Here is a 12,891-nt window from a genome sequence, read left to right as displayed (position 1 = left end):
CATGGGTTGGAAGGCAGGTGAGCAATTGGATTTTATAATTGTTAACATGTAGATTGTTTGCTTGGTGCCTTTTTTTTTTTTTTTTTAAAGAGAGAGTGAGAGAGAGGAGAGAGAGAGAGAGAGAGAGAGAGAATTTTAATATTTATTTTTTAGTTCTCGGCGGACACAACATCTTTGTTGGTATGTGGTGCTGAGGATCGAACCCGGGCCGCACGCATGCCAGGCGAGCGCGCTACCGCTTGAGCCACATCCCCAGCCCATGCTTGGTGCCTTTTTATTTTTGAGAGGAAGAGAGAATTTTTTTTTTTTTTTTAATATTTTAGTTTTCGGCGGACATAACATCTTTGTTTGTATGTGGTGCTAAGGATCGAACCCAGGCCGCATGCATGCCAGGCGAGCGCACTACCACTTGAGCCACATCCCCAGCCCCGAGAGAATTTTTAATATTTATTTTTTTTTCGTTTTCGGCGGACACAACATCTTTGTATGTGGTGCTGAGGATCGAACCCGGGCCGCATGCATGCCAGGCGAGCGTGCTACTGCTTGAGCCACATCCCCAGCCCCCTTTTTATTTTTGTATCTAAAAGTCTACTCTGAAGCATAAAAGACTCATAATGTAATACACTAGAGAAAATATTGTGCACATCATGACTTATAATTGGAGATATTAAACCAGAAGTAGTTATAATTGATTTAGGTATCTTCTGATGATATATTAGAAATAACCAAATATATTTTATTCTGATATTAGGAGATGCTATAATATTCCAAATATTTTAAAAAATTAGTGGCATAAATTATTCTTCTGTAAAACTAGATTGATTGGGGGCTTATATACCTTTTAATTTAGAATAATGAAACAGTAATAGTACTAATAATAGCAGCTAGTGTATGTTGTTGGATGTTTACTCTGTGCTGGCAGGGGGTATACAGCTGTCTGAGTCTTGTGCTTCTCCCACCACAGGGGTATCAGCAAGTACCACTGCTGGTTTACATAGCTGATCCAAGCTCACACTGCCTGTGTGCTAACTTGGGTTTCATACCACCTCCTCACACAAAGGAATTCTGAATGTTTGTGGTTTCTGTAGAGGTTTCCAAAACTGAGCAAGCACGGGTAGGAGTTTTATTCTTAAATTTGAGTTAGATTGAGTAGCTCATACTTAAGGTTGGAAGTTTAGTTTTGCCATATTTTATTTAGATCACGATAAACTAAAATGTCAGTTGGTTAGTTACAGACCAAACATTTCATGGTCTGAAAGAAGATGACCAGCAGACAAGAAAGAATTTGATATATGTAAAAAGTGTAGTTCATTAGTCCTGTCCTTCCGTAAATTGCTGAGATGCCTTGTTAAAGCCGAAGCTTAGACTGAGCAGAGTCTTACATTTCTTTCTTTCTTTCTTTTTTTTTTTTTGGTACTGGAGATTGAACCCAGGGACACTTAACACTGAGCTACATCCATAGCCCTTTTTATTTTGAGACAGGGTCTTACTAAATTGCTGAGGCTAGCCTTAAATTTACAAACCTCTGGCCTTGAACTTTTGAGTTGCTGGAATTACCGGTGTTCACCACCACATCTGGGATAGATTTCCTTTTTTAAAAAGTCAGTAGCCATATAAAAAGTGGATGTTTTGCTGGTGTTCCAAATGTAATGATTAAAATAAGTCATTCCAGTAAATGCCTTGTAAACTACTTTCAGATCATCGGGGTACTGTTACTGTTGTGGTACTTTGACCTTAGTTAAAATGTGAGACTATTTTAGCTTAAAATATTTTCTATTTTTGAGTTTTCTGTTTAATACAGATGGAAGCCCCTGCAAGTTTCCTAGAACTAGGCCGTTTCTCTTTGGCAGCTGTCACCGGTAGTTACAAAAAGTCCAGGGGAGGTCCCTATATCCTTCTTCTTGTTCTTCCAGTGATATCTTGCGTAACTATAAAAAGCAGGAATTTGTATTGATGTAATCCACACACCTTATTCAAGCTCACATGTTTTTCCTAGACTTTCTACCCCACCAGTTTCGTGCATACTTATTTGTGTGTGCGCATGTGAATGTAGTTCTGTGCAATCTCAGGACATCTGTAGATTTATGTAACCATCAGAACTATTCCTTCACCATAGGCTCCAGTTGTCCTATCACTTGTGACCACACCCACCCCCTCCCTATTCCCAGCTCCTGGCAGTCGCCAATGCATTTTTCATCTCATTGCTTTGTTTTTTTCAAGACTGTCCAAAAAAATAGAATCACATACTAAGTGACAATTGAGATTGGTATTTTTGCTCACATGTATCTGAGTTGTTGCATGTATCAATAGTTAGTTCTTTTATATTCATAATGTTCCATGGTGTTGATATGTCACAGTTTTTAAAATTATTCCCCATTGAAGCACAATCCAGATTGTTTCCAATTTTTTTGCTGTCACTAATAAGGGTATTAGGAACATTCCTATGAGTTTTTGTATGAATATGTATTTTCATTTCTCTGGATAAATGCCTTAGAGTATAATTGTTTTGTCATATGGTAAGTGCATGACTAGTTTTGTAAGAAATTGCCAAATTGTTTTCCAGAGTGGCTGCATGGTTATATATTTATATATTATGGCCAGCAATGTATGAGTGAGTCACATTCTCCACATTCCTAACCTACATTTGGTGTTATCACTATTTTTTTTTTTTTTTACTTTAGCCATCCTTTTTTTTTTCCCCCAAGAATGGGGTCTTGCTAGGTTGCTTGAGCTATTCTCAGATTCCTGGGCATAAGGGATCTTCCTGCCTCAGCCTCTCAGGTAACTGAGACTACAGGTACATGTTACCATGCCTGGGTTTTTATTGTAGACATTCTGTTAGGTGTGCTGTGGTTTTAATTTGTATATCCCAATGGTGAATGGCATGTCTTTTCCTGTGCTTGTTTGCTGTCTGTGTTTTCTCCTCTCTGAAATGTCTCTTCATGTCTTTTGCACATGCTCTAATTGGATTTTTTTATTTTTTTATTTTTATTTTTTATTTTATTTTTTTTTTAAAGAGTCGTTTTGTTACATCTTTTTTTTAAAAATTTTTTAAATATTTATTTTAGTTATGGGCGGACACAACATCTTTGTTTGTACGTGGTGCTGAGGATCGAACCCGGGCCGCACGCATGCCAGGCGAGCGCGCTACCGCTTGAGCCACATCCCCAGCCCTAATTGGATTTTTTTAAACATGAGTTTGAATTTTTTTCTTTCTGTCTTTTTATGGTACTCAGAAGTGAAACCGAGGCCTTACATGTTTTTGGCAATTGCTCTATCACTGAGCTATTCCCCAGACTTTTTAAAAAAAATTTATTTTGAGTCAGAGTCTTGCTAAGTTTCTCGGACTGGCCTTGAACTTGTAATCCTCTTGTCTCAGTCTCCCGACTTGCTAAGATTATAGGACTGTAACACCATGCCTGGCTGGGTTCTTTGAGTTTCTTTTGATGTTGTACTATGTGTTTAACCCTGTGCTGGATTATATCACCTCAGCTGTCATAATGTGACCATGCGGGGACAGTCCTGCTTTCTCATCTCAGTGGTTCTTCTGTGGTCTTGTGGAAGAACTGCCAAAAGCAGACTTATTGGAATGCAGACTGCTTTAATTGTGAGAAAAACTAGAAATCCAGATAGATAGAATTTTTGTGTGTGTCTCCATGACTTGAGTGACACACACCTGAAGTCTAATATCTAGACTGCTTTAGGAGATAAAGCCCAGCATGAAAGCTCCAGGGTTTATAAATGACATTAAGCAACATTAGTTTCCGTCATAGGCTCAGTGACCATGTTTGTCCTAAAATAAGTGTGTATATCTGTGTGACTGTGTATGAGTCTCTGTGTACAGACGTGTGGTCTTTAGGTGAATAGGAGTGGACCACCTGTTTTGAGGTCAGAAGTATTTGACTCATGCCACAGGTTGGTTCCCTTTTCTCTCCCAGGTGAAAAGCCCTTTTCCTTTAGTTGGCCTGTGCTTACGTCTCTAAAAGAAACCTAACATATCCAATATACCTTGATTTTTTTATGGCTTATTTAATTATGTTGGTGTAAATGAATTTAACTAGGTTTTTATATTTTTTAGTTTTTCTCTCTCTCTTTTTTTTTGGTGTTAGAGGTTGAACTCAGGCCTCATACATTCTAGGCAAGTACACTACTGTTGAGCCACACTCCCAGGTCGGTTTCTCTTTTAAATCAGAAAAGGCTGTCATCTTTTAAGGGAATTCCAGCCATCAGGGAAGTATGGACCTGGTGCTAGTTGTTGCAGAGGGCAGGAAGCCCTGCATCAGCTCAGGCCTACCCAAAGGTAAATCCTTGAGGCATGCTTATGTGGTCAGGGTCCATCAGGAGGGTAGCTCCCTGTCTTTCCCTTTGAAGAGAGCCTGGCAGAGACTGGAGGGAGGGTAAGAACCATCTCCTGGTCTTTGCTGTCTTGGTGCCAGGGTGTCTGTGGGACACCCACCTTTACTTTCCCTCCTGCACCTGTGCTGTAGCTTTCCTGCCTGCTCTTAGCTCTGGTATTTGTTCCTTGTTTGGCTTTACAGGTGTGTATTTCATATTCACCAGCACCTTGATCATATTCTCATGAGGATTTGCGGATGCATTTGCCTGGAAGCAATCTTCTTATGGTGCTCATATTCCTCAAGTCCATTTGGGTGAATGAGTACCTTTACCTCAGTGTCTGCTCTGGCAGGTGGTATTTAGACAGTGGAGTGAGCCATTGGGAGGCAGTAGCACTCTTAATGGCAGTGGCTTGAACTTTAGGTTGCTACTTTGCTCAGGCATCCTTGTGATGCTGTTCTCATTGTGGACACTTGGGACCTGAGTTTTGCCTCCTGTTTTCACTTCTCTTAAAAGCAGTTAGTTCAGATCTTTGGGTTATTTATAAAGTTAAATGCAGTAGTATGTTTTTTTCTAGGACTGGAGTTTTATCTTTTAGATGTGGATTGCAACTCTTTCAGGACTAGTTTTCATTTGCCATTTTTTTCTATGATTCTGCATGCATTTCTTTAAAAATATCTGTGAAGAGGAATTTTGAAGTCAAATGCTAGTGTCTGTTTTTCTGATTTTATTTTGTTGTGAATTTAGGAGAAGCTGGCTCTTCGACAGCAGCTGAATGAAGCAAAGCAACAGCTCCTACAGCAGGCAGAATATTGTACAGAAATGGGAGCGGCCGCCTGCACCCTCCTGTGGGGTGTCTCCAGCAGCGAGGAAGTTGTCAAAGCCATTCTGGGAGGAGTAAGCATGGCCAGTGGCCGTCCGGGTATTGTTTGAATGTGCTCTTGTGACTTGGAGGAGACAGAACATTTAGAGACTGAATCTATGCTGTTGTCCTTTTGCTTTAGCTGCATTCTTTCATCACATACCTACTGTGTAGTGTCCCTTGTAACTTGGTGCTCTGGAGACATCTAATATGATGAAACATGATCTCTTGTCTCCTAGCACCCACGGGCATACCGCTTTAGTATGGTCATTTGATATGTGAAGAGCTTAACAAGGTTAAAGTTCTTTTATGTATTTTATCTCATGGATAATGGAGTACTTAGTTTTTTGAATATTATATTTGTTAATTATCATGGGTGCATGTGTGTTTAGAGATTTTGTATATATTTTTTATGTATCTGTATATTGGGAAACTCCCTAGAAAGAGTATTTGAAATGGGCTTTGATGAATAGAGATGGCAGAAAATGGGAAGGGCAGCTCAAGACGACAGAGCCAGTGTAATCAAAAACATGGGATCAGAAGTCTGTTTGTTGTAGGACAGTGAGGAGGTCAGTTGACGCAGTGGAGGGTAGTGGGAGATAAGGCTTTCTAGGTAGGTTGGAATGTGGTTTTGTGACCTGAGATACCAGGGTGATGAGTTTACCTTACAGGTAGGAGGACTAGGTTCTCTAAGGGTTTTGAGTATAAGAGTGATAGGACAAGAGTAGAATTTTAGGAAGATTAACTGGCAGTGAATGAAGATGGGTCAGAAGATGGAGTGGTGGAGTTTTGGATGGGACAGGAAGATTAGCATACTCCCTTTGGAGGAGATAGAAAGAGTCCCAGGTGAGAACCGTGTGGTTGAGGCAGAGCTGACAGCTGAGGGAAAGAGTATAGCATGGATCGTGGCACATGCCACGACTGGGACTGGGCACAGAGGGAACAAGGGGTATGGGCGCCTTTGGCAGGGAACCAGAAGTGTGTTACTTAGCACTTACAGAAATAGTGGTGTTTGACTTTAGGCAGAGAGATGAGAATATATTTCAAAAAGTGTGTTGAGTATGTACAGTATGATTTCCATACCTTAAAACCCACCCATTGTGTGATTCATGGTTTTTAGAAAACTCACTTTGAGACCACCATAGTATAGCCTTAGCATATTTCTTTTAATCACCCAAGAAGTTCCTTTGGTTACCCAGGACCTTGCACATGTTGGGCAAGTGCTCTACCATTGGGGTAGATCCCCAGCCCTTTTTATTTTTTATTTTCAGACAATTTTTTTTTTTTTGGACAGGATCTTGCTAAGTTGTCCAGGCTGGCCTCCGACTTCTGATCCTGCTGCCTCAGCCTCCTGAATAGCTGGGGATTATAGGCATGTGCCACCTTACTTGGTTTCCATTATTATTATTTTTTTAAAAAATATTTTTAGTTATAGATGGACACAAAACTTTTATTTTTATGTGGTGCTGAGGATTGGACCCTCATGTGCTAGGCAAGCGCTCTACCACTGAGCTATAACCCCAGCTCTCCATTATGGTTTTGAGTCAGTTGGTCTTAATTCTCTCATCATTGTGTTAACTTCCTTTATTTCATATTGATCTATAAATATCTTTCGATGAGTCTTCAGGGTTATTTTTTCTTCTTTTCACTTCCCCCAAACTGTTTTCTCTGAACTTTCAATTTTTTTTTTTTTTTTTAGTACAAGGGATTGAACCCAGGGGCATTTTATCACTGAGTTATTTACATGCCCAGCCCCCGCCTTTTTTTTTAATAAATTTTGAGAGTGTCCCACTAAGTTGCCAAGGTTTGCCTTAAACTTACAATCCTGATTCAGCCTCCCGAGTTGCTGGGATTACAGGTTTGTGCCATCGTTTCTGACTAGAGGGATAGACTTTTAAATATCGCTTCTATAATTAAAACTAGGGTTTTTTGTATCCTGCACTTTAAAAATGTTTCTACACTAGTATCTGGGAAAAGATGTGATACTTCCATTTCCAAAATTTCAGGATAAAGCTTTGAAGTTTTTCCACATCACTGGCCAGACAATGGAAAGTTTTGTGAAGTCACTGGATGGGGATGTCAAGGAGCTCGATTCTGATGAAAATCAGTTTGTTTTTGCTTTGGCTGGAATTGTAACAAGTAAGTGATTCTTCTCAAACTTAGTGGCTGTTATGTGCAGAGGTGGTGACAGTTGGGCGTGACCTCTGGACATTTTCAGATATCTTCGTAGGGCCTCAGCCTGGAGAATCTGACTATAGATCTGGAGTAGGTATCAAGTGTGTATATTTTGGAAAGTCACCCACCCAGGGGATTCTGATAAATATCAGTTATTAAGAATGATCTAAGGAAACAGAGTAGTTTGTGTTTTCTGCTTGTCATTTGTATAAATAGAAGTAAAAAAACTAAAATGTACATTTGGCTACGTGTGTTTTGGAATTATCATCATTTGACTAATATCTAGCTGGAGTAAGGAGCCTTAAGGTGAGCTTCACTTGAGTTCTCATTTTATCACATTCCCAAAGCTTAGGTTGTCTCTAGTGAAGTGCTCCTGGAAGCTCATAAACTCTGTCTTTGCCTGAGAGTTCTGGTGAAATTCCATAGCAGACTGTTCTAGGGGATAACTGTGATGAGTGATAGCTGTTGTGATGCTGTGAACATTTGTGTACAAGTTTCTGTGTGGCTGTGTTTTCAGCTGTGTGTGTAGTTATCCGGGTGTGGATTAGAAGGGTCTTGTGGCAATTGTGCTTCACTTTTTGAGGTAGGTAGGAAAAGTGCCAGGCTGTTTGCCACCGTGGCTGTACTCGCCTTCTCCTGTCTACTTTCTCTATGTCTTGGGAACATCAGTCTTTTTTCAGTATGCAGGTATCTTTGTTGTGGTCATAGGTTGATTCTTTTTTTTTTTTTTAAAGAGAGGGAGAGAGAGAGAATTTTAATATTTATTTTTTAGTTATTGGTGGACACAACATCTTTGTTTGTATGTGGTGCTGGAGGATCGAACCCGGGCCGCACGCATGCCAGGCGAGCGCGCTACCGCTTGAGCCACATCCCTAGCCCATAGGTTGATTCTTTGAGCCCCATTTGGTCCTCATGCTGCTCAAACTCTAGGGGGACCATTGGGGACTGTCAGGATCCTTACCACGGTCATTGAACCTTCTGGAAGTAAGGTGAGTTTGTAGAGAGCTGATTTTCAGTTTGTGCATGATGGGCACAGTTTCCTTCTGCTTTTTCTGTGGTCAACTGTTGGATCATCTGTCAGGAGAGATGAGCAGAAATATTTCAGACTCTAGGCAATGGAGAGGGAGCTGGCATAGGGCGGCTCTGTGGGAAGGAAGGTGTTCTGTAGCCTTGACCTGGACCATCTCACAGCTAGCCTGTTCCTGCCCCCATGTGTTTCCAAGACAAGGCACTACCCTGTCCCCTGTAAGCAGCATGGTGTCAGGTTTTGCAGTGTGTGTTTTCTACAAGGCCTTCTCTGGGCACTGAATTGAGCCAGGGACATCACTGTGAGGCACTGTGTCATCAGTCAGGTGTGCTGGGTGGGGAGAAAGTGTTGCACTGATGCACCTTCCCATGAGGAGGAGCCCCGTGTGTAGTTGATCATCAGTTAGTTGACTATAAGGAAAGGGTTGTGTATTTCCAGTTGGTCCTCCTAACAGTGATCCTGGCATGAGGACTAAAGGCTGTATTGAGGTCCACTGAGTTGCACGTGCTCTGAGGCCAGTGACTGTGGGCCTGGGCTGCTGGATCAGAGGACTGGCTCTGATAGGTTGTGGGCCTTCCAGGACTGAATGTCTTGGATAGCCTGTCTCCTTTGGGCTCAATAATTCTGTTGGCAGGCTGTCCTATGCATTGTAAGATGTTTAGCCTTGTCCTTCACATCTGCCTGTTGGAGGCCAGTAGCAAATCTCAAGTGCAGCCACACAAATGTCATCCCCCTGCCCATGCCACTTTGAGAACTACTGCCCTAGCCATGGCCTGAACTCTCGTTCATGTAGAGAGAGAACTTCATGGTCATCTGGGTACTGGAGGTGGTTGTTGAGAAGTCTGTTGAGATCACTGAAGGCTCTTTGGTTTCTGTGTTCTGTGGGTGTGGTTCTGACATGTTAGATGTTGTCTCATTATATGAGTGTTCTTGCTAGTTGAGAAGAATTTGACTTTTGTTATCTATATTATCTGTTTAGTCACAGAATTCTCTTATATGTCTTTCAGAGACCGGCTTGGATAATTGTAAACGTTGCTTAGATCATGTTCTTCTTTCAGTTAACAGGCTGGGGCCTCTATCATGAGTTATTGTTGGTGGGATTAGGAGTTTTCATTTGGAAACTTATGTCTCCTCTTTAGTTAGCTCAGCCTTAGAGTTTTCTGGATTAGTGGAGTGGCAGAGGAGATTAATACATCTTGGATCAGAGAGACCCTGTGGGGCTCCATGTGTCCTTTACATGGGCACATCTGGGCTGAAGACTTGAATGAAGTAGCTTGGATTTCTGGTGGACTAACTTTCTGGGTATTGTTGACTTTTCCATCTTTAGAGAATGGGGCACCATGCTGTGTGCCATGCTGTTTCTGTTAAAAAAAAAAAATTAGCTTCAGGTGGATGAGGAGAGGGGTGGTATTGGGGTTAGGTCTGCCTTTGAAAGGGGGATTATGAATTTGGTATTTGTTCATAGATCTTAGGAGATCTACGTCTTTGACTGTTAGTGTTTTAAAATAAGTGTTGTTAGGTGGTTGCAGGACCTGGTATAGGAATTACTTTTTTTTTTTTTTAAGCTGGTCACAGTTGGCCTAAGACTTGGATGGCTTCAGTGGTAGATGGTGTCTGAGAAGCTAAGATGAAGACTGACAGTGATTTATCTGGATGTTTTGTCTAAGTGTGTAGGTTTTTCCTCATAGATATTCTGGGAGCCTGGTTAATTCCTTGATTATTTCTTTAAAAAAAAAAAATTTTTTTAGTTGTAGATGAACACGATACCTTTATTTTTTAATTTATTTTTTATGTGGTACTGAGGATTAAACCCAGTGCTTCACACATGCAAGGAGATCACTCTACCACTGAGCTACAACCCCAGTCCTTGATTATTTCTTGAATCACATATAATATTCATATCAACTATAAGTTGTGTATGCAACAGTTTTATGATCCTCTCAAAATTATCCTTCTGTTTAATATTTTGAGACAAGGTTTCCTATGGTTTCAAACTCCTGGGCTCAAGCAATCTTCTTGTCTCAGCCTCCAGAGTTGCTGGGACTACAGGCACATGCCACCATACCCTGCTCTGCAGTACCTTTTATCTGCCATTTGCAAAATGAATCTCTGGTGAAAAAATTTTGCAGGGGGGCTGGGGATGTGGCTCAAGTGGTAGCGCGCTTGCCTGACATGCGTGCGGCCCGGGTTCGATCCTCAGCACCACATACCAACAAAGATGTTGTGTCCACCGATAACTAAAAAAAAAAAAAAATATTAAAAATTCTCTCTCTCTCTCTCTCTCTCTCTCTCTCTCTCTCTAAAAAAAAAATTATTCTTTAAAAAAAAAAAAAAGAAAGAAAAAATTTTGCAGGGGTGTGTCCCAGAGAAGGAAGAAGTGTTTTTCTCATTGTGGCACTAGAATAACAGTTACAGGTCAGGAAAAATGAAAGATTCTGGGAGTATTCTTATAGTGAGTGCAGTGTAGCATTGTGGGAGAAAGTCTGAACTAATTAAAGAAGCAGGGCCTGTGCTTGCAGATAACCACAGGGACACAGGGACTTGTGTTTGGAGGTTTTTCTTCTTGTTGAGCAATAAGTTATAGCATTTGACTGGAAGCAAAGCATATCACTGTATACCTTACCATTGATTTTTCTTACTGGACTTCCTAACAGTACTCACTCTGCAGTGGAAGGTTAGCTAATTGGGCAGAAGCAGATTTTGCATGCAGAGCATGAGCAAGTTGTAAGAGACGTGGGAATATCTGACAGAATCCTTTGCCTCTTGTAGACTAGTGACATCCAACAGGGGGCAGTAGACTCAACTCTTTCAGACAGCCTTCCAGTCACAGGTGCTTCTCTCTGAGCTGACTTTTTGCACAGAAGCGAGGTTACCTGTAGTGGTAGGAAAATTGAATTTGAGGAATCACTTCCCAGCAGGACCAACATTCCCTTCAGTTCTAGGGGGTTTCCTCTAAACAGTGCACAGAGGCAGAGCTCCACAGCCTTTGACTCTTTCCTGTTCCCCCAAGAGCTAAGTAAATGAATTGATAAGAAACTTGTCACTACCTGCTCAGGAAAATACAAAGAAACAAAAACCAAACAGCAAAAACAGGGCTATAGAATGTTAATGTTAGAGAAAACATACAGAATTTTACTAATTTTTTTTTTTTTTAATAGAGTGTGGTGTTAGTGTTTGCATGTAAAAGAGGTTTATAGAAGATAGGTCCAGGATGAGTAGTAGCAACCCAGTAGTACATTATACATGAAAATTATATTTCTATCATTATTGTTAATTTACTTTTTTTTTTTTTAGAGAGAGTGAGAGAGGAGAGAGAGAGAGAGAGAGAGAGAGAGAGAGAGAGAGAGAGAATTTTTTAATATTTATTTTTTTAGTTCTCGGCGGACACAACATCTTTGTTGGTATGTGGTGCTGAGGATCGAACCCGGGCCGCACGCATGCCAGACGAGCGCGCTACCACTTGAGCCACATCCCCAGCCCCGTTAATTTACTTTTAAATAGCTCAATTGAGGTACAGTTCATATGCCATATGTGAATTGGATAATTCATGGTTAAAGTACATTATTTGAATGGCTTTTAGTATATTCATATAGTTGTGCATTCATATCACAGTTTTTTAAAACATTTTGTCATCTCAAAAGAAACCTCATTTACTTTAGTCATCACCGCATTCCTGGCATTCAGCATGGGCATCCAAAAATCAAGCTTTTTTCTCTATAGATTTGCCTGTTTTGGTTCTATAAATGAAATCATGCAGTGTGTGACCCTTCATTTGCTCTTTTTGGTCTGGCTTATTTCACTTGACAGGATATTTTTGAAGTTCATTCACATTGTAGTACATATCGGTGCTTTCTTCCTTTTCGTGGATGAGTAATATTCCAATGAATGAGTATTCCATATTTTGTTTGCCCATATATCAATTGATGGACATTTGGGTTCTTTCCACTTTTCAGTTATTCTGAATAAGGATTGTACAGATATGTTTGTGCAGATTTTTGTGTGGGTATATTTTCATGTGTTTTTTCTTATTAAGTATATAGCTATGAGTGGAATTGTTGGGTCAGTTCCACTGTTTGAAGAATTGTCAGACTATTTTTCCACAGTGGCCACACCACTTTACATTCCCACCAGCAGCGTGTGCAGGCTCCAGTTTTTCCATATCCTTCCCAACATTTGGTATCTGACTTTTTGATTAGTGCTATCCTAGTAGATATAAAGTGGTGTATGATTGTGGTTTTGATTTTCATAGCCATGGTGGCTGATGATGTTGAGAACATCTTCTCATGTGCTCATTGTCTATTTGTAATATCTCCTGTGAGAAATATCTGTTCAACTCCATTGCTTGTTTTTAAATCGGACTATCTTTTTAATTATTGAGTTGTAAGAGCTCTGTGTATATTCTAGATATTAGTGCCTTGTTGAATATATGATTTGCAGATATTTCTCTGATTCTGTGAGTTCTTCTCACTTTCTCAAAAGTGTATTATGAAAC

At 40.4% G+C, this 12,891-nt stretch overlaps 1 protein-coding gene across 6 annotated transcripts in view; it reads left to right on the top strand.

Annotated features, from left to right (window-relative positions):
• The window catches only part of HSF2BP (heat shock transcription factor 2 binding protein), a 77,475-nt gene that overhangs the window by 16,641 nt on the left and 47,943 nt on the right, over positions 1-12,891 (top strand). For all 6 annotated transcript variants that reach the window (XR_014023129.1, XR_014023130.1, XM_081302675.1 and 3 more), the window contains exons 5-6: positions 5,083-5,232; positions 7,204-7,336. Coding sequence is in view for 4 of the 6 variants with exons in the window: in XM_081302675.1 (XP_081158801.1) it covers positions 5,083-5,232; positions 7,204-7,336 (283 nt within the window). In the remaining 2 variants the exon portion in view is untranslated. The remainder of the gene's footprint in view (positions 1-5,082; positions 5,233-7,203; positions 7,337-12,891) is intronic.

This window comes from Spermophilus citellus, assembly GCF_964194105.1.
Source record: "Spermophilus citellus genome assembly, chromosome: 7".
NCBI classification, from domain to species: domain Eukaryota; kingdom Metazoa; phylum Chordata; class Mammalia; order Rodentia; family Sciuridae; genus Spermophilus; species Spermophilus citellus.
The sequence above is the reverse complement of the archived record's forward strand: the minus strand, read 5'-3'. Positions and strand labels throughout refer to the sequence as shown.